The 22,534-nt window shown below is 46.9% G+C and overlaps 1 protein-coding gene across 1 annotated transcript in view; it reads right to left on the minus strand.

The window, feature by feature from the left end:
• The window catches only part of TFCP2L1 (transcription factor CP2 like 1), a 58,111-nt gene extending 35,577 nt beyond the window's left edge, over positions 1–22,534 (minus strand). The window contains exons 1-2 of the mRNA XM_068544013.1: positions 22,473–22,534; positions 18,819–18,970 (exon numbers count right to left, since the gene is read on the minus strand). Of these exons, the coding sequence (XP_068400114.1) occupies positions 18,819–18,970; positions 22,473–22,534 (214 nt within the window). The remainder of the gene's footprint in view (positions 1–18,818; positions 18,971–22,472) is intronic.

Raw genomic sequence — 22,534 nt, forward strand, 5'->3', positions numbered from 1 at the left:
ATCCACAATAGACAGAAAAAATCCAACACACACACACACACACACACACACACACGAGTGGGAAAAAAACAAGTCACTGAATAATATGTACACAATGATTATACTTTTAATTTAAAATGTTATAGTACGTATATCCCTATATTTGTGAGCCAAATATATGGAACTAATAATGCATAGAGAAGGACCCTTCCCTCTTAAATTATATACATCTTCAGCATTAACTAGGAATATATTCCACGTTACTTTGAAAAAACGACACAAAGAAAAGAGGGAGTAGTGCCTCATACCATCCCAAGCACATCATAGGTGACCACGGTGACGATGGTTGGCATTGTTTTCTTCTAGCAGCAGGCTGGTGCCCAAAAGCCAATCAGACAGGGGGGCATTTGGGGAAAGCAGTTCTTTGTCCCATAAACAGACCACCAGACACAGGCAGACGAGGTCAGACCCGCAGGTCTCTCTGGGCGGCCACCGGAGAACCTGCCATCCAGGATCTCTGTGCCCATTTTGGGGGTAAGGACACCCAGGCCCAGGGAGCTGCGGATGTGCCCGAGGTGACACCGCAAGTTAGTGGCGAAGACTCGGTGGCCTGTGGCCTGGCCCAGGACGGGCGGGGGGAGGAGAGCGGGGTCAGGGCAGACACACTGGGATAGAGTCAGACCCTCCCAAGTCTTGGGCAAGTTCGCGAACCTTTTTGTACATCACTCTCTACATGTGCAAAATGTTCTTGCAGTTTGTGGGGAGGAAATGAGATCATGCACCTGCAGCCTGGCAGGGAGGAAGGGCTCAGCAAGTGCCCATCACGACTACTACCTCCAACCAACAAGCGTAGAGCCTCCCCCGGGCCCAGCCACTGTCCTGGGTGCCGCACGCCCTCCCCCACTGCTCCAGCACTGAGCAGCCTGGCCGCCCAAGGCCATTCAAGGTCACCCAGCCCCAGGAAGCCCAGCTGGAACAAGCCCCCAGGCTACCTGACTCTCTTCCGGACCGTCTGGGGGAGGGGGTGCCCAGGGCAGACACACCCCCGCCCTGCCAGCCACCTGCCCCGGGGCCGTGCCCACTGGGTGCTCCTGCAGCGTAGCTCTGGCCAGCCAGTGGAACCAGCGCAGGGCCTCCTGCCCGGATCACCGCGTTCCCAAGAACAGGAGGCAACTGCCCGGGCCGGCCAAGATTTACAGGTTGTTTACTTTCCAACAGTTACTGCTTTGGGTAATTAATGTCACATAAAACATAATGGAAGCCATCGTTACCTCTCAGGGAACGGACGGCTGGACGCCAGCAGTCCCAAAATAATAGCAGACGGGGAAAGCGCAAGGCCACAGTGTCTTCAGCAAGGGTAGTCTGTCTTGTCACTCGCGTACGTGTGGTCTCGGGCAAGTGTGTGACACAGAGCGCTCACACACAAGGCTTTGGTGCAAAGCCACACACCCAAGTCCTGATCCTGACGGCCCATCACCTGTGTGACCTTGAGCCTTAACCTCCTGGCAGCCACTTACAAATGCCAGGGACTAGGCCGTGCCTGGCATACAGCGCGCCCCCAATAAATACTTGGAAGACAGTAAATATGTGTGTGCCTGTACCACAGCAGAAGAGGACATCGTATCCTGGAGACCCCTTCGAGAAGGGATTGTTTCCGGGGCGCAGGGCCCGGAGAACATAAGATGCTCAGCTTGTGTTAAGCATCTTGCAGTGCCATAAGTGGGGAAACGCTCAAAAAAAGGATGGAGGTGTGTCACAGCATTCTAAGAGCCAATCTGAAGGAGCTCCCAACAGCCACAACTGGAACAATTTCAGAAACAAAATAGATAACAATAGTGTTGAATTTCAACACAGAGAATAAAATTAATACCCACTAGTCTATACTGATATAATAAATAAGTGAATAAATAAATTAGTGGTAGAGAAGAGAAAGCTCTTTCTTACAGTAGTGTTTCAATTACTAGATGTAGAAAGAATTATCTCCTCCTCCCCAAAATATTTATTAGTTACAAAGGGGAACATTGTAACTTTGCAGCAGAGAAGCCTGGCAGACACCACTCAATCATTAAGGTTAATGCCATCAGCAGTAAGACATATCGGTGTCATGATCCCCCAGTATGATGCCCTGGCAATGGTGTCATGTCACTTCAACCCCAAAATGCAATAATGTCAGTATCATCATCTAAAAACATCAGACAAACCCAGATTGAGGGGCATGCCACAAAATAACCGGTAACCACTTTTTAAGCCTGAAGGTCATGGAAGAAAAAGAAAGACTGGGAAATTATCACAGATTGGAGGAGATGTAACAACAAAATGCCATGTGGGATCCTGGATTGGAACCCAGAACAGAAACAGGACAATCATGGAGGAACAGATAAAATTCAAATAAAGACACAGAAGAGGGAACAGAATCATGCCCATGCAATTGCCTGGTTTCAATCACCGTACCGTGTTTATACAAGATGTTCATGTTATGAAAAGCTGGGTAAAAGGTAAGCAGGACTTAGCAGTAGTACTAGTTCTAATTTAGACCAAGTCTCAATTAGTCTCTCCTTGCTCCCCAAAATGCTAAGGCTCCTCCAGCCCCACCCAGAACTGGGGAATGGTAGACCTGACTGGGACCCACACTCATACGCACTGCTGGCTGATTCCGAATCCGGGGTGTCTAGACCCCTAGACGCTTGATCAGCATCTTCTAAAATTGTTTGATTTGCTCTCAGTACTAGGAATGGTTATCTCTTTTCCCTGTTTCATTTTACGCTTGGTTGTTGCTGGTTCACAGGAAATTCACTACTTTTCTACACGTTGAACTTTTATCTAGCCGCCCTGCTAAACTGAATCCTTAATCTATGAAAATGAGTAACGTGAAACTGCAGATAGGCAACCCGTTACGACTTACAAAATGGTAACCGCATTCGGTTCAACCTAATACCATGGTCCTTGTAGCTCGATACGCAAAAGGGCAGGAGAAAAATGGGCGATGGACATAAACCGCCAGTTTTTTAAAAAGTAAAAGAAATGCAAAGGGCTTGGCTCAGTTTCACTCATTTTTTTCATGATGGAAAAGAAGGAAATGCAAATCAAAATCAGGAGCTTATTTTCTGTGTGCCTCTTAGACAAGATTCAAAAGGCTGATAATACAGAGTCCAGGTAAGGATGTGGAGAAACAGGTACCCTCCTACGCAGGTGGGAGGGGAGTAAACAGGTAAGTTAGTAGCACAAAGGACAGCACAGGGTAGAAAACCAAATCTCTAAGATAAGGTCAGAACTGTGACTCACTCGGGCATCTCCCTCCATGCTCAGCCCAGCAGGAACCGTATGCCGTGGCTAGGGCTGTTCATAGGCTCACACAGGCCCTTGATCTTGAAAGTGGGAGCCAGACCCTCCTGGTCGATCATATTCCAACCACCACCATCTGGCCCCGGGCAGCCCCGTTTTCGGTCTCGGCCTCTGGTACATGGAGGACACCCTGGGGCAGTCACTGTGGGGCAGACCGGGCTTGTCAGGGCAGCCCCAAGGCAGCCGAAGCCTCCCCCCCAGGCCACCCAGGAGAGTGGGCACCTAGGGACCATCTCATGGAAGTGCTCCATCCTCAGGCTCTGTTTAGAGTGGAGAAAGGGCAAGGGGCGGGGGGGGGGGGCGGGCAGCCACACTGATGCAGCTCTCGGGTGAGCATCTGGTCTACCCTCCTGGAACCAGGGGATGGGCGCAGCAGCCCCTCTGGGGGGTGGGGGGCGCTGAGGACCTGTGATCCAGGGGCGTCTGGTGGCTTCACCGTCTGCCCTCTGGCCATGGACACAGGGAAGCTGGTGGGCACGGACAGCATAAGGCAGACAGACCCTCAGAGCATCCTCACAGCGCTGGAGCCTCTCTGCCTTCAGTTTGCTCCTGAGACCCAGCAGCAATCCTGCCTTGAGGTCACCTGCTCTGTTGAGGCCGGCAAATGGCTGAAGAGGCCTCCATCACCCCACCCTTTATTCCATCAAAACGACAGACAATAAAAAGCGCTAGATGTGGAGAAACTGGAACCTTCCTCTACTGCTGGTACGATGTAAACTCGTGCAGCTGCCTTGGAAAATAGGACCTGGCAGGTCCTCATAAAGCTAAACGCACAGTAGCCATAGGACCCAGAAATGCCGCTCCTAAGTGCATACACGTGAGAAATGAAAACATAGGTCCACACCAAAACTTGCACCTGAAGATTCATAGCAGTACATTCATAATAGCCAAAAAAGTGGAAACCACCCAAATGTCCGTCAACTAAAGAGTAAATAAAATGAGATACGTTCACACAACGGAATATTATTCAGCAGCAGAAGGGAAGGAAGTTCTGATACATGCTACACTGTGGCTAGCCCTTGAAATTATTATCCTAAGTAAAAGAAGTCAGTCCCACAAGACCACCCTTTGCATGATACCGATTAAATTAAATGGCAGAATAGGCAAATTTATAGATGGAAAACAGATTAGTGCTTGCCTAGGGCTTGGAGAGTTGGGGGACGGCAGGTGGAGAGGAAGAAAACGAAGACTGACTGCTACTAGGTGCAGAGTTTCTTTTAGGGGGACAAAAATGCTCTAAAATTAGTTGTGGTGATGGTTTAACATATTTAACTGACTCAACTAAAAAACAATGAATTGTACACTTAAACAGGTATGTGAATGTATATGGTATGTGCATTGCATTCTAAGGCAACTTTAAAAAGAGAGGGACCAGATGGAAATCCCACTCTGTCACCTGAGGCAAGTCACACAGCCTCTCCGGGCCTCCATTTACCACCTATACGATACAGGGGGGCGGGATGCGGGGTGGACAGGCTAGATCAGAGCTTCTCAAAATGTTCATAAATCACCTGGTCACTAGCAGGAAAATGCGGGATCTGATTCAGGTGTCCTGCAGCAGACCCCAGATTCTGCATTTCTAACCAGCTTTCAGGTGACACGGGTCCATGGACATTTTCAGTAGCAGGACGTCAGAGATGGCATCTCAGGCCCCCTCCAGCCCTAATACTTAGGAATCTCCTCCGGCGCACCTCTGTGAATTCCCAGAGCATGTGTGGTCTGTCCTTCCCACTCAAGACAAACAGGGTCCCCTAACCATCCAATGGAAGTGACTGGGACCTGGTCACTGGATGGAGACCATGTGTTCTCCTCGTGAGGAAGGTCAAGAACCTCCCAAGTCTGCCTGAGCACAGAGCACCTCGCTGGGCACAAGGGAGACCCCGACCTGCAGAGCACAGAGCCATGAGTGGGGCAGGGCCCACCCTGTCCTCGCAAGGTCCGGGTCTCTCTTTCTGGAAGAGGTGGAGAACAGCAGTACCCTCAAGGCAGTGGCTCTCAAACCCAAGAATACCTAAGCATCAATCACAGGGGTGCTTGGCGAAAACGGATTCCTGCCCCTCCCAGCTCTAACACGGAAGGAAGCACACACTCCAGGAGACCCTGATGCTGGTGGTCCGAGGCCCAAACACTGCCCCGGAGCCACTCTGGAGAGAAGACAGGATTGCTCTCTAAGAGACCGTCAGGAACGCACTGCACACGCTGGTAAGTCAGGTCCACCCTCCAGACCTCTCTTTCCCCATCAGGAAAGGGGCAAAGGAGAAGGGGGGAAGGGAGGCCAGCTGTCCACCTCTGGTCTCCAACCAAGTCAACACCAATCCACCCAAATGATAGGTTTCCTTGTTGGAGGGCCTTGCAAGGGAAGAGTGTCCCATGGGGAACTGTGAGAGGGACACAGAGTCTGGAGAAGAATGAGGTAGGGATACCAGCTCTGAACTGACACAAAGAAGCATTTCCCCCTCTCCCTGTGGCCTCAACAGACTCCAGATCTGTCCAGCCCGGGGTTCACGCCTGGCCTGGGAACATTCCACCTTTCCTCTGGGCTTCTTCCTTCTCTTGGGAAAGGAAGGGGTTGGACAGATCATGGTACCTACTCGTGTACAGCAACTCCTTTAAAACAACACACAAAACCCCTTCCTCATTCAGAGCAGAGAATCTGTACACGTTTTTTTTAATTGAAGTGTAGCTGATTTACAATGTTGTGTTAGTTTCTACTGTACAGCAAAGTGATTCAGTTATACATGTATCTATTCTTTTTCAGATTCTTTTCCATTATGGTTTATTACAAAATACTGAATATAGTTCCCTGTGCTAGACAGTAGGGCCCTGGTGTTTATCTATTTTATATATAGTAGTTTGTATCTGATAATCTCAAACTGCTAATTTATCCCTCTCCTCCCCTCCTTTCCCCTTTGGTAACCATATGTTTGTTTTCTAGACACATTCTTCTAAGTAGTGATTCTAACCATAGTTCAGTGGTCCCTGAAACCTAACTCAGGAGCCGATTTACACAGAGCAAAGTGGGTCCATCTACTCCTGAACTTTCTTCCTGCTCCCCTTCCCTCCAAGCAGCCAAATTTAGTGGCAGAAGGGAAATAACACTTTTTGAGACCCACTTATAGACCTGGCACTTAAATTATCTTCCCAATGGATAAACAACAAGGTCCTACTGTATAACACAGAGAACTATATTCAATAAACTATGATAAACCATAATGGAAAAGAATATTTAAAAAAAGAATGTATATATTAATATAACTGAATCACTTTGTTGTACAGCAGTAATTAACACAACATTGTAAATCAATTACATTCCAATAAAAAAAAAAATTAAAACTTATCTTCCCACAATGCCATACAAAGTATAACCCTTCCTACCTGTGCAGTGACCAGAGTGAAGTCAATTAAACCTGATACCACCTCCCCCAAACTGATGGTCTGTCCTGGTGGCCAGGTCCACGTTTGGTTTAGGAGTAGGACACTCAAGGCTCCAGGCAGGCAGTTGTAGCCCCCAAGCCGCTGACCAGGGGCAGACCTGCTCTGATCAGAAATGTTCCTATGAAGTTGTCCAAATTATGGGCACGAAGCGCAAGTCCATTTGATTTTCTCCTGGAAATTTTGGCATGCGCTGCTTTGACTATTTTTACAGTAAAAAGCCAAGGTCTTTATTCCCATCTTGCCACTAGGTTCTTCATGATCCTTTTTTTTTTTTCCCTTAGATTCCATATATATGTGTTAGCATACTGTATTTGTTTTTCTCTTTCTGACTTACTTCACTCTGTATGAATAAAGACACAGACCTACTAGAGAATGGACTTGAGGATATGGGGAGGGGGAAGGGTAAGATGTGACAGTGTGAGAGAGTGGCATGGACATATATACACTACCAAATGTAAAACAGATAGCTAATGGGAAGCAGCCGCATAGCACAGGGAGATCAGCTCGGTGCTTTGTGACCACCTAGAGGGGTGGGATAGGGAGGGTGGGAGGGAGGGAGACGCAAGAGGGCAGAGATATGGGAACATATGTATATGTATAACTGATTCACTTTGTTATAAAGCAGAAACTAACACACCATTGTAAAGCAATTATACTCCAATAAAGATGTTAAAAAAAAAAAAAAAGCCAAGGTACTTTGCGGGGTTGGGGGAGGGTGACGGGAATCAAACTAGCCAAAAGCGCTTTTGAAGAGTGTTTCATCAGTTAGCAGATTACACTCGTTCCAGAAGCCCTCAAGTCCACTGCAGCAGAGGATAGTCCTTGGACATTACAAACTCTGTTTCTGAATGCTTGGAGGCACTTAATAAAGATGCGACTAGGTCCACCTTCGCACCTTGACTGAGAATAGAAAGCAGGTCCCCCAAAATTTCATTCCATGGAGTGATGATGGCTCGTCTGGAAGGCCAGACACAGTCACTGGCAGAGGCATCAAAATCCTTGCAGTCACGGGACTTCCCTTAACAGTGGTTAAGACTCCACGCTCCCAGTGCGGGGGGCCCGGGTTTGATCGCTGGTCAGGGAACTAGATCTCACATGCATGCCGCAACTAAGAGTTCGCATGCCGCAACTAAGGAGCATGCCTGCTGCAACTAAGACCCAGTGCAACCGAAGAAATGAATAAATAAATATTAAAAGAAATACCCTTCCAGTCGCAAGTGACTGGGGCCCAGAACGTCATAAAGATGTCTCAGAAGAACGTAGAACGTATTCTAAAGGGACGGAAAGGATGGGAGAGAGGAAAAAACACAGAAAGAGCTGGAAAACTTCACACAAAGGGAACGGGAGGGCAATGATACAGCAAGTCAGCTAAAACCTCTAAAGATGATAACCTCACCTGCTCTCTTGAGAGATTACATGAATGATGGCAACTTGGCATCAGCCAAAAGAGTGAGTCACAAAACGCAGACCAAGGTCATCAGTCACAGGTCATTCTGAAGAGACTCAGTGATGCTATTAACTTAAATATTTCCTTAAAAAAATCTTGAGAGAGGGGTTTCCCTGGTGGCGCAGTGGTTGAGAATCTGCCTGCCAATGCAGGGGACACAGGTTCGAGCCCTGGTCCGGGAAGATCCCCCATGCCGCGGAGCAACTAAGCCCGTGAGCCACAACTACTGAGCCTGCGCTCTAGAGCCCTGCGAGCCACAACTACTGAAGCCCGCGCACCTAGAGCCCGTGCTCCGCAACAAGAGAAGCCACCGCAATGAGAAGCCCGCGCACCGCAACGAAGAGTAGCCCCCGCTCACTGCAACCAGAGAGAAAGCCCGTGAACAGCAACAAAGACCCAACGCAGCCAAAAATTAATTAACTAATTAATTTTTAAAAAGAATAAATGTATATATATGTACAGCTGAATCACTTTGCTGTACAGCAAAAACTAACACAACATTGTAAATCAACTGTACTTCAATTAGGAAAAAAAAAGGAAAGAGAGTTTGTGGATGGTTGTATAGCCTGAGAGAAAGCTCAATCTGAAGGGGGGAAAACACTCACAAGTAAAAATGGCTGACTTAGAATGAGAAATTCAGGGAATTCCCTGGCGGTCCAGGGTTAGGACTCTGCGTTCTCACTGCCAAGGGCGTGGGTTCAACCCCTGGTCGGGGAACTAAGATCCCACAAGCTGCGCGACAAGGCCAAAAGAAATTTAAAGAAAAGAATAGGAAATCCAGCTTTTCCCAAGTGGCCCCCTTGTGCGTGTAACTCAACCTGCAGCCCAAGGCAGTGCCCAAGAAGGTCAGGTAATTTTAAATGAACCATGTGTTTCTGATGCTTTGACATCTGGAGCCCTGTGAACCCTGGGTAGGCAGCCCCTCCCAGGGCTGGCCAATTCTCAGGGATAGTAAATGACTAGCTTAGAGGATGCTTTTCATATGCAAACTAACCTAGAGTTCACACTCTAGCCCGTCCCCTGCTCTATCAGGTTTTCCCAGCACGTCATGCTCCAGGCCACCAGCCCCCTGCCCTAATCACTCCAGAGCTGGGTGGGTACCAGACACCCAGGGACGGCCTTTCTGCCCCAGAGCCAATCCTAAACCTGCTTTCTCTGCCTCACCCATTCCTTCCCCTAGAGACCACCAGAAAGGGTCTTGCCCAGATTCTCCCCTCATTCCCTCTGCCTCCTGACTGACCCTGGTGCTTCTCCCTAAGGCCTTCCACTCCAGAACCGTGAGTAACAAACTATCTTTTTCATGGTAATGTCTCCTTGTCTTTTGGCCTCACAATGCCTGAAAAATAATAAAACCTCCATTGAAAACAGATCGGGACATCCCTGCATCATCAGGTCCCCAGGGGAGCAAAAGAAAAAGCACAATGATTCAGGATAATGTGGAGGCTGGATTCAGATTTACAGCAGCCAACCTCTGAACACGTACCAGCACGGCAGGACAGCTGATGTGTCTTCTCTTTAAATTAATCCTGATGGAGGCCAACTCCATTTAATGTGTTGCTTCATTGATGCTGCATTTGTTCTCATATTATAATTTCTAATATAGTGTTTCTGGAGGTCAATGAAGAAATGTCGCCTGCCATCAGTAAACAAAGGATGTTGCAGCCTCAGCCGCTGCAGTCACCCCCCAATGACGCACCCCGAGGAGACTCAGGATGAGAAAGTATAGGATACTGACCCTAGGTAGCTAAGGTGCATACCAAAGGAATGATTTCAATCAGCCCAGACTCTTGCATCTTCCCGTACATAGAAAAGCGTTAAATTCCTTACCTTGAGCTGTCTGGTTTTCTTTAATTTTTAACATAATTTTTTTTTTTTCCTGCACCACACAGCTTGCGGGATCTCAGTTCCCTGACCAGGGATGGAACCTGGGGCCCTGGCAGTGAGAGCGCCAAGTCCTAACCACTGGACCACCAGGGAATTCCCTTACATAATTCTTAAGAATATGTCATTCCTAGTTCATTGGACCCCGTGGAACTAGATTGTCTAAGTATTCTATCTTAATTTAATTAAATGGTCCACCATTGCTTAAAGCATAACTGACATCTGACACGACCAGGAGACCTTTGAAACATTAAAAAATCATTTCTCTACGCTGAGCTGTGATAAGAAATCTGTACAAGGAAGCTCCTATTTATTTCAATAAATGTTGGTCTTAAAAACAAAGAAATAGGGAATTCCCTGGTGGCGCAGTGGTTAAGAATCCGCCTGCTAATGCAGGGGACATGGGTTTGAGCCTTGGTCCGGGAAGATACCACATGCCACGGAGCAATTAAGACCGTGTGCCACAACTACTGAGCCTGCGCGCTAGAGCCCGTGAGCCACAACTACTGAGCCCTTGTGCCACAACTACTGAAGCCTGCACGCCTAGAGCCCGTGCTCCACAACAAGAGAAGCCACCACAATGAGAAGCCCGCACACTGCAATGAAGAGTAGCCCCCGCTCACCGCAACTAGAGAAAGCCCGCGCACAGCAACGAAGACCCAATGCGGCCAAAAATAAAATAAATTAATTAATTAAAATATGTATATATATATATATATATATGTTAAAAAAAAAAAGAAAAACATTATTTAAAAAAAAAACCAAAGAAATAAAAAAACCAAATCAACAACCAAAATCCCAGCTCACTTCTTAGGATTTTTATTAGCTGATTAATTCATAAATGAATTATGAGGAGTTGACATTTGGGAAAACATTTGTTCCTTAATTTCTGGGTTTTTTATTTAAGCTTTGTTGTGTGGTTTATAAAATTCTTTACTGAGGAAACATTTCCAAATTTTATGGAGCCAAAATAAAGTATCCTGGCACAGCAAAAACAAACAACAATAACCAATACCTCAGTTAATTCTCAAGACAACACCTGAAGTTGTTCTGTATTTTACAGAAAACACAGTTGACAGGTTTGGTAACTAGGGAAAGAACAGAGAGCCAGGAATTGAAACATGGGTGTATCCAGCTCCAAAATTCCTGGCTTTCAATCTGCCACCAAGTTTCTAAGAACGGATAATTAACAGCATTATCCAAATTGATGTTACCAACAAAGAGAAAGTTTTTTTTGTTTTGTTTTGTTAATTTAACAGCACATGCTGAATATCCTTCATGGATATACATAAGGATCTACTTCATGCTTTTTAATGGCTGCATATTCTACCAAATGAAAGTTCCCTGTTCAATAAGTTATTTTGGGGCAATATGATGGTCATTTGGAAAGTAACAGAGTTGGATTCCCACTTCATTCCTTCCATACCAAAATAAGTGCCAAAGTGTGAAAGACCTAGGTTTGGCGGCAGGGGTGGGGGTGGCGGGGACAACATTTCTAAAAAACAGGTGAATAAAAAAATTTTTTTTTGATTTTTTAAAAAAAGGAATTCCCTGGAGGTCCAGTAGTTAGGACTCAGTGCTCTCAGTGCTGGGACTGGGGTTCGATCTCTGGTCAGGGAACTAAGATCCTGCAAGCCGCACAGTGTGGTCAAAAATTTTTTTAAATTAAAAAAAAAAATTTTTTTTTGATTTAAAAATAAAAACAGGTGAATACTATTAAGATCTTAAAGTGGAGAAGGCCTTTCCCAAATGGGACGTGAAACATTAAAATCCAATAAGCCTGATCACATAAAAATTCATTAAAGCTTTTATTATGTAAAATAAAGAACAAGCAAACAAATGAAAGAAAAATGAATAAAATATATGAAAGCGTGGGAAAATATTTCTAACACATTATCCCACACATGCAAAGAGCCCTTACAAATAAATAAAAAAGGATGAAAAATCCCACTTGAAAAATGGGTAAATCAGATGAAAGGCAAACAAGCATAGAAACAATCAAATCAAATATGAAAAAATATTCAGCATCATTGAGGAAGTGAGGAAGGTATTGAGGAATACCTTATATTTTCCCCGCTAATTAACAAAGGTTAAAAAGTGTTGGCAAAAGGATAGAAAAATAGACATTCTCCATTCATTCAAAGAAGTTTTGTGAGCCAGGCACTGTATTAGGACTAGCAGTAAGCAGGATACACGGGTCTCTGCCCTCTGGGAGTTTACGTTCCAGGTGTGTAGGGATGGAGGAGCAATGGTAAATGAGGAGGAAATAAACAATTATTCAGATAGTTATTCAGATAGTTATCGTTCGTAAAACTACAAATTGGTGCAACTCCATTGACTCCATTGCATGGAAATATGGCAGATGCTATCACAATGTTGTGCCGGCCATTCTATTTCTAGATATTTATTCTACAGATATTCTCACTCCTGTTTAAGCACAAAGATACGTGTACATGGATGATCACTAGAGTGCTGGGTGTAATTATGAAAAAAAAGGGAAACAAGCCTAATGTTCCTCAAGAGAACAAATTACACAACATCCATACAATGGATCACAATGTAACCAGTAAAGATCAGCTTTTTTGTTTGTTTGTTTTTAATGTACCCACATGGAAAGACTTTGAGGATACACTGTTTGCGGGGGGAGGAACCAAGTTGCTAAAACAATACACATAATATTATCTCATCTCTCTTACACAGACACACATTCCTATAAGTGCATATGTATGTGTGCCTATATAATTAGACATACATGGGTTAATGTATGACTAAGAAAAATCTGGGAAGTGGGATTATGGGAAGCTTTTTAGAGTACAAATTTCTGTACAGTTTGGCTGTTCTGTCTAACAAGAAGTATGTGCTACTTTTACATTCAAAGAATAAGGGAGAAAGTATTAAAAAAAAAAAAAAAAAAGTAACGTATTTAAGGGTCATTTGGTTTCCTCAGTTTATATTCCCAAACTTCAGGCTAAAAATTAATCTGGAAAGAAAAGTTCAGCTAAGGAGGAAGGATAACAAACAAAGTAACTAATCCTTTGCCTCATTCCTTAAATTCAAAGTCACTGATATAATTGGGGAGAGGGGAAACTATGTGGCGTACCATTTGCCAGACATTTGTTCTTCACTTAATTTTCAAGGCAACGCACAAAATGGGACCCGGCTCAATTCCACAGGTTGAGGAACCCGAGGATTTTAGAGGTTAAGTGATCCCCCTAGAGCAGAAGCTGCCTCAGTTCTAGGATCTGGGAAAACAAGACTTCCCGCTGGGCTTTCTTATCTCCTGACCATTCCCTCAGGTCACGGTGGGTGGAGAGCCTGAGGGGCGGGGGTGGAGTAGGAGAAACTGATCATGGGGTTTTTGGTGTTGTTCGAGGAAGCATTTTCTCCCGGCTCCATTTCGGCTCCTTCCTGGGCTTCTCCCCTGCAAGGCTCCTACGCGCCCCCTCAGAGCTGCACCAGGCGTTCCAGGCAGCAGGCATGGCTCCTGGAAGTGCCAGCCTAGAATCCTGCCTGTGGGGAGCCCTAGGAAAAGTGGGTGCCTGCCCCTCCCAGAATTCCCTTTACGGTCGCATCAGTGCTCAACCACTCCCCCCAGGTGTGCCTGAGTTCACCTCTCTCGGCCTGTAAAATGGGAATAATACATTTTAGGGGAATTACTCAAAAGAGAATACCAGAAAGTGCTTTGGGAATTCTAAAGGCTAGGGTCCTCACCTCGCAATTAGAGTAATCCCTAACACAACAACTCACATCTTGTAGGAGTCCAGCGCTTTCTGTGATCACAATTTTAAAGACAGTATTTTAACATCCTGCATAGGAATGTCTCCTGCAGGTTATGTCTATTATCTGGTGGTACAGTGAATGAAAAACTAACAGAAAAGGTCAGCAGGCCTTCCTGCCTTTAACCTATTCCAAAGCGACCACCTTTCAGTTCTAAGAGGTACAATTCTTAGTTCCAGAACCAACCCTGTGTTAATCTTTCAATTAGGAAAAGAAAGGATTAAAGTAGCAAAAAATAAAATAAAATACATCAAGGTCCCAATTTGATGACCATGTTAACTTCCTAATAGGACTAGGGGGAAACATGTATCCACTTTACTATTAATAATAGCTAATATGTGAGTTCATATAAAGTGCCAGACACTGTTTTCAGTGCTCTGCCCGCATTAACTCATTTTAGCTACATAGTAGCACGTACTTGGTAGGGATTCCATTTCCTTCCTTTTACACATGAGGAGTTGCAAGCACTGGGAGGTTGTTTAAATGACCTGCCCAGGGCGGGCTGCCCAATAGCTCAGCCTCAGCAAGGCAGCAGGAGATCTTGGCTATCTGGTCTACCTCTCCAGCCATATATCATTCATACCCCTCCTCATGTTCCAAACCCTAGTCATACTGAATCGCTTAGGATTCTTCATAAACAGCGTGCTTAAATGCACCCACACCCTGCCCGTTCTTGCCTTTGCACGTGGCTTTTCTCTCTCTCACTGAACCATCCTCTCTTTCCAACGGACAGGAAGTTTTATTCCATGAATGAATGAACGTGAGACTGTTGGAAAAATCCATCACTATATTTAAGATCGAAGAGTTGCTTTGGTAGGAAATTCCAAAGTTTTCTCCATAACGAGCCATTCTTGCAAAGCTGTTCTTATCTCAAAGCCAGAATTGCCTACACAGATTGCCTGGGGTCCTCTTTCTTCTGATCTCCCTGACTCTCCCACCACCTTACCTACTTCATCCCTTCCCTCCGGCTCCAGCCTTCGGGAAAGATGTCTCCACAGTGACCTTCGACCACTGACAAAGAGATTGGCCTGGGAGTTTGCAGACCTCCATTCAACAGCTGTCTACCCCTTCTCCTTAGGACTCCATTTCAGGGGAAGTGCACGTACTTCGGTTCTCAAACCATTTTCACTGTATCCAAAACTAGCCGTTGGGCTTGGTGATAAGACACCCACAAGGAATACACCTTATCCAAGCCATGATGTGAGGGCATTGGTCTGACACTGCACTGAAAAATGAGCATCCAATGGTTTAAATGACTTTTTCATTTACAGATCCAGCATCCCCTCCATGTCTTCGGAGAACCTTAAACACATCATTACAAGAAAGAAGACATGGGATGGCCTCAGAGAAACAGTGCCCTAAACATCATAGAGCCAATGCAATAAACATTAAACACTTAATAGCAAACTTTTTAATTAAACAGAAAGGTTCTGACTGTTGACTGATATGTCAAAGCTCCTTTTTTTTTTAAACTGATGCTTATTTGTCATATGACATAGGCATAGAAGCTACTTTAAATAAGGTATATTGAAAAAGATATCCAGTACAGCATTACTGATAATAGCAACAAAAAACAAAAAGAGAGAGAAAAAAGTGAAATGGAAATAAAATAAATCATGCTTATTTTTAAATTTTCTGAATATTTACAGAGCATCTACTATCAAGGCACCAAGCTTAACGCTGGGGATACAATGTTAAAAACATAGATATGGCTCTGCCCTCACAGAGCTTCCATTCTATTATGGGAGACAGGCACTCAAGTAATTACATTGTATATTTCATCCCAGCAGTTATGACAATAATCAGTCTTAAATAATAAGAGAAAATAGTGAAATATTATGCAGACATTTTAAATGATGTCTAAGAGGCTTTATAATAGAAAATATTACAAGAATAGTATTTAATAAAAGTAAGAAACAACTTTATAAAGTATATGATCTCATAAATATTTTTTTAAAAAGCATAGAAGGAAGATTCAATGGTTGTAAAATCCATCTGTAAGAATAGGTGACTAAGAATGGCTAAGAAGAATGATAAAAGGAACTTCTACTCCCAGAAAGGGAAACATACATCCAAGCTACAATTAGTTCAACTAGAAATGGGGCAACAATCAGGTGTACAGGACAAACATCTACACAAGTGTCTGTTTCTGGACCAATAGTTTAGAATATAGCTTTTTAAATGTTTCGAAAGTGGCATTTAAACCAGTGAGAATAAGAGGTAAACTAGGCATTAACTAGTAGGTCAACTATTTAGAAAAATAAGTAAACTTAGACTTTTACATCACGTCACAAACTCCAAATGTAACGTATGAAAGTATAAATCCCACTGGTAAAGCTGGGAGAAAAAAGAAATACATATATTTTATATAGTAATAATCCAAAATCATCATTAAATGACTAATTATTGTTTCCAAAAGAATTCCAAGCACATTGCAATGTTAAAATTTAGAAACCATTACATGAACTTTAGGAAACCACTAAGCTGATTTTGGGGCGGGCAGGCATTCTAAACATAAAAGAAAAATCATTTTAGAAAACTGAAAGACTTGACAATAGATGCTGAAAGTCAATTTCTATCCATGACATACATCTCACACCATAAATACAGTTATCACAAAATAAATATGGTTAAATGGCCAGGGAAAAAATTGTTTCCAATATATATGGCAGCTAAAAGGTTAATATTCTTCATATAGGGTATGCTCTTACAATCCGTGAGATGGAACCATCCCAATAAGAAATGTGCAAAGAACATGAATTTAACTGATGGAGAAATTTAAAAGACCAATAAATATATTTTAAATATTCAACCACATTAGCAATGAGGTTACATTTAAATGCTAGTTTAAGATTAAGCCCTGTGGGGACTTCCCTGGTGGCACAGTGGTTAAGAATCCGCCTGCCAATGCAGGGGACACGGGTTCAATCCCCGGTCTGGGAAGATCCCAGATGCTGCAGCGCAACTAAGCCCGTGCACCACAACTACTGAGCCTGCGCTCTAGAGCTTGCGAGCCACAACTACTGAGCCCGTGTGCCACAACTACTGAGCCCGTGTGCCATGACTACTGAGCCCGTGCGCCTAGAGCCTGTGCTCCGCAACAAGAGAAGCCACCGCAGTGAGACACCCGCGCACCGCAACGAAGAGTAGCCCCCGCTTGCCGCAGCTAGAGAAAGCCCACGCGCAGCAGCAAAGACCCACCGTAGTCAAAAATTAAAATAAATAAATTTATTTTAAAAAATTAATCAGGAACATATAACTTAAAAAAAGACCTAAAGCAAATACACTAAATTAACACAGGGGCAACTCTTTTCGCCTCTTTTATCTTCTCTATATTAGCAAAGGATAACTCTTTTAAAAAGACCTAGTGTGTTGACTGCCAAACATTGTTTAAAGTTGACTGAAAGAAAGGAGGGATGGGGTGGAGGGAAGGTAGGTGGGGCAGTCAAAGGCCTTACGGATGGGGGAGGGGGGGAGGCGGGCGCACTGGGCCAGCGGCTGGGCCAGCAGGGCCTCTGACCCCAGGATGGGCCAGGAACAAGAACCCCCCCAGACCTCAGCTCTCTGTAAACCTCACCCAGTTTCTTCATGCTGCACTTAGGCAAGAGAGCAGAGGCCCAGAGGGGAAAACCACTGCTCCAAGATATACAAGTTGGTAGCGTTTGACCTTGTGTGAAAGAGAAAGGAAAATGGCCAAAGCCTTTCCCTAAACAAGCACAGACACACAGAGGCGTTCTTCCACACGGCCAGCTCACCTGCCCTCAGCGGCCACCAGCCTCAGCAGATGGAACATAGATCGCAGGGCCTGAGCCAGGCACCCACAGCTGACCGAGCTTGGCTTGGCAACCAGCTGAGGCCCCAGAGCCACCCCCAGGGATAAGCATGCCCTTGCCCTGGCCACATCTAGAGGCCAAAGCCGAGCCACCTGCTGATTCTGAGCTGGTTCCTGGCCCAGAAGCTGGCAAGCTGAGCTGTCAGAGGTAAGCCTGATGGTCAGGCTGGACTTCCACCCCCGGCTGGCTCCCCAGATCGGGAAGCCAGAGCTCTGCAGAAAGGAGGCCGCCCGTGGAAGATAAACTGCAACCACGCTGCCATCCCCTGCCCTTCCAGAAAGTACTGCATCCCCCTGCCCCTTGGCTCTGCTCACTTTAAACACAGGGGCAACTAATCCACTGGATGCCAGGGCGTCTGAGGTGACCCAGAGGGGAAGGGCAATAAACACAGGCACATAGCATATAGAAACCACAAAAACACCACCGGTTAGGCCACTGGTCCACGGGTCCTGATAAAGGACATGAGAAATGGAACAGGCACTTCACGCGCCTTCATCCTCTCAAACCTCACAAAATGACACTTCTCATTTCACACGTGAACACATTGAGGCTCAGAGGAAAAGCCATAGAGCTGGGAAGCACTGGGGCTGGAAAGCAAAGTCAAAAGCCCGTGCCATTTCTCCCAGGACACGGTGAGCATGCTTGCCCCCATCGCCACAAAGGGCTCCTGCCTGGCACGTGTGGAATCCGGGCCCTGGGCTGCGTTAGGATGGGCCTTCCCATCACTGCCGGGTGCAGCTCCAGAAAGGGCAGCTGACCTTGTATACCAAAGGTGCTCAATCTATGTCCGGGAAAGGACACCAGGTGTGGTCGCAGCAAGCGGTAATTATAAGTATGGTTGCCAATCACTGAGTATCATCTGCTCCCTGGAGGGCCCATACGAGGAATGTGAACCTTCACTCATTTGGCCTGAGTGCAACATAGCTGATGTGTCCATTTCTCAGATGAAAACGCTGAGGCTCAGGAAGGCTCACAGCTAGGACACCAGAGCTCCTTTCCCGAATCCCAACTCTCCCACCCTGACGAGGTAACAGGCCCAAATGGGTCATTCAGGTCAACTCCCCACTCCTGGGCGGTCTCCCCAGGCCCCAGGCTCCACCCTGGCCCGGTGCGCCAAGCACTACCTTGGTTGAGGTAGGTCAAAGTCTCTTCGTGCAGCTTCACAGCTGGGGACGTGGCGGCACACAGCACATACTGCAGGGGCGGCAGGCGGGCCTCGTTCTCGGGGGACAGCTGGGGCTCCTCCTGCTTGAAGATGGGCAGAGCGAGGACGTCGCTGCAACACAGGAGGGAGGGGTCAGGAGCAGGGTCCCGGGAGCCCATTAGCAAAGACAGGGCCAAGTGGCCAACCTTGGTGTCAAGGGCAACGCAGCCCAGCATGGTGCAGCAAGCGGGTTCAGCCTACCACGCCGCATGTCACAGATACTCTAAGACGCTTTCCAATGAGGGAGACCCATCCTGGATGATTCTACTTTCACGCCATGACCTTCGAGAGATTTATTCAGGTGCCGCCTGGTTGCCATCTGCAAGAGTCTGGCTTTTAGAATGAGAACCCGAACAAAATTTTTAATCTTTTTAAATAAACTGTTCGAGTTATTGGCCACTTCTCAGACCAAGACAACTTCCTGTCCTCCGGACTCTGTAAACCATGCAAATGGAGAAACTGTTTGCTTCACCCACCCAAACTGAGACAACCCTCCACCCTTCTAAAAAAAAGGACAGCTGGCCCATAAGCCCTATTTTAAGGGTCATACTAATATCTCCTAAACGCAAAACAAGAAGGACCTTGGTTTCTGTTCAGTTGTCTTATCCAAACGGAAAATATTGAGATGCTCAAAGATTCTTTTCCTCCACCTCTAAACAAAAATCCCCATCAGATCCAAAAAATCAGCCTCACATCAGCCTAGGACTGGAGAACTTGTTTCTAGACGTATTTTTTAAGTGCCTTCCCAAGGAAAAAAGAAATCCTTGAGAACATGAATGACCTGCAAGCAGGAGAGACTTGGTTAAGCTCTCTGGATTAGGAACAGATTATGGCACGGACACTGATGCCAAAAAAGTGCCCGTGCCCTTATCTTAATAACCCTCTACCCTCTGAGCATCTTGGGTCCTGAATCAGATTCGCTGACCCCACTTCACTATATAAACAGCAGAGTCACTGCTATAATCTGCTCCTCATACAGCACCACAAACGAGTATCTCTAAAACACAGACCCGGCACACACTCCAACATGTCGGACCAACTCTCAGAAGGAAAAGTCTGGCTTGGGGCTCACGTGGAAAACCTCCCCTGTGGGGGGCCACCCCTGCCACCATCCGCGGCCCTGGCTCTCCCACCCCACACCTTCCTTTGCCCGGACCGGGGCACACTCCCAGCCCAAGAGGTTATCTAGGAACAGGGGAGAAGCAGGCAGGCCTGCTTCCCGGGCGATTGCATAATTTTGTGTTTGCCCAGACCACGTTAAGTTAATAATCCATGGGCTGGTGCCTTTAAATTTAAAAAAAGGGAGGGATGCAGGGGAGGAGGGTGGGTAAGAGCCATCACTCAACAGTAACTTGTTTCAAGCCTGGCATCCTTATTTGCTGAGGAATAAAGTCACCAGGACATGAAACAGAAGGAGGGAAGAAGGGAGTACAGGCCACTACCTGGGAAGGTGAGACAACTTGCAGAGGTGCTGCTCAGTGAGGAGAGGACCAAAAATAAAATGCACAAACTCAACAAAAGGACAAGACCTTCGCTCTAGAGCCAGGGGGACCAGAGGCATATTCGCTGACCCTCACCTTGGCGTTCACCGAGGTCAACCTCTCCAAGGGTGAACACCCCAGCTTCCAAGAAGGGAAATTAACATAGAGTGTGGGGACTTCCCTGGCCATCCAGTGGTTAGGACGCCATGCTTCCACTGCAGGGGGCGCGGGTTCAATCCCTGGTCGGGGAACTAAGATCCCGCATGCTGCTAGGCGCGGCCAAAAAAAAAAAAAAAAATAGAGTGTGGACCAACATGCTTTTTTATCCATGCTCCCCAAACGACCCCAGAAGCCCATATGGCTTTATGGCACCTTTCACCCCAACTCCCACCCCACCTCACCCCGCTGAATGCAATACCAAACTCCTGAAAGGTATCTGCAGTACTCCCCAAAATCCCATCTCCAGAGCAGGGGCACCTCCCACCCAAGAGGAGAATTATTCCCTAAAAGGATGACATTTTCGGTATCCAGGAAGTTTTAAATACACTCACTTCTCCACTCAGGGTCACCTCCAAACTTATGTCTAAGCTATGGCAACATACCGAATGGCCACAAACTATAAAATTCAGGCAAAATCACACCTAAAACTGCATGGTGAGGTACAATAAATGTATCCCATTGTAGCATTTCAAGTAAGCGAATAGACACAGCCTTCTGCCAGGGATTAACATCTGCCCAGTAGGGGACTTGCCTGGCGGTCCAGTGGTTAGGACTCCACGCTTCCACTGCAGGGGGCACGGGGAAGTAAGATCCCCACAAGCCGCAAGGCATGGCCAAAAAAACAAAAAAATCTTCCCGGTGGGCTTATCCCCCAGAGCAGTCTCCCTCTGGTGACATCACCATGGTCTGCAGAGAAGCCATCAGTCCTTAATTAAGACCCTAGACTTTTGCCATCCCCTACCGCTCTGGCCCATGATAAAACACGGCAGACACATCACGTAAGCCCAATCACTCCTTTGCCTTCTGGAATGGGGATGCCTTCGGGGACGACTACTGGACAAATATCTATCAAAAGCCAGGATTTCCAAATCACCTAGACTGCTAAATCTGACTTGGAACTTCTAGGGACCAGAAACAAAAATAAAATAAAGCATGCAGGACGGGCTCTCACTGTGGGGCGGTCTGTACCAGCGACTTCCCACCTAGGTCCCACAATTCACTTTCTCTGAGCTCACACCAAATGCCCTTTGGGTTAAATTAGGCACATTTCATAAACTGTGACTAGGATGGAAATAAAGACAGGCTACAGCTGGTTCAGGCGAGTTCAGAAAGTGAAATGACCGCCCATTAGTACCCGGCCAGCTGCACAACAGGGAAAAACAATCCTCCAGGAACTGAAGCTAACGGAGGTGCCACTTCCTTCAAGGGGACAGGGGAGAAAACTTTGCAAGACGGGCAGGACTTACTTTTCCCTTTGAAGAGCACTAGTCAAATCCCTGCAGAAGAAGAAAGATTTCCATCAAGGGCAATCAACATGCGGGCCTCGGGCCTACACACGCAAGACCACCTGGTGGGAGGGGGCACCCGGTCCCTCCCAAGCCCCCGCCCGCCCCCGCCGGCCCGCCAGGCCCAGCGCAGGGCCGCGCTCGCCGCTCACTCGCCCCTCGGCCCGAGCAAGGACACTGGAGAGGACGCGAGGCTCGGAGAGGGACCGGGCGGAGAGGGGCAAAGAGCAGGGACCTAGACTCCCCGGGACAGGCTCCAGACCGACGGCAGGAAGTTTCCTCTTCTCCGACGCGAGCGGGGAGAGGAGAGACAGGGAGGCGGACGGCCCCGGAGAGGCTGCGGCCAGAGATGCGCGCTCTGCGCCCGCCGGGGTCGTCGGGGAAGCAGCCCCCGCGGGCACCAGGCTCCGCAAACCCGCCTCCCGGGGGGTCCCCAACTCTGAGCGTCGGGTCCCGCTGGGGTCGGTCCGTCGGTGCCAGGCGGGACTCTGGGCGGGTCTCCCTCAGTCCTCCAAGGGCGGGGGCGCTCGGGACCCCCGGCCCGGCCGCCCCGCTCCCGGCCGGCGGACCCCGGCGCAAGCCCCTTACCGCAGGTAGCTGCCGGAGTTGTGCTGGTTGTAGTGCTCGGGCTGCGTGTGCCAGAACAGCAT

This window comes from Eschrichtius robustus, chromosome 5 (assembly GCF_028021215.1).
Source record: "Eschrichtius robustus isolate mEscRob2 chromosome 5, mEscRob2.pri, whole genome shotgun sequence".
NCBI lineage: Eukaryota > Metazoa > Chordata > Mammalia > Artiodactyla > Eschrichtiidae > Eschrichtius > Eschrichtius robustus.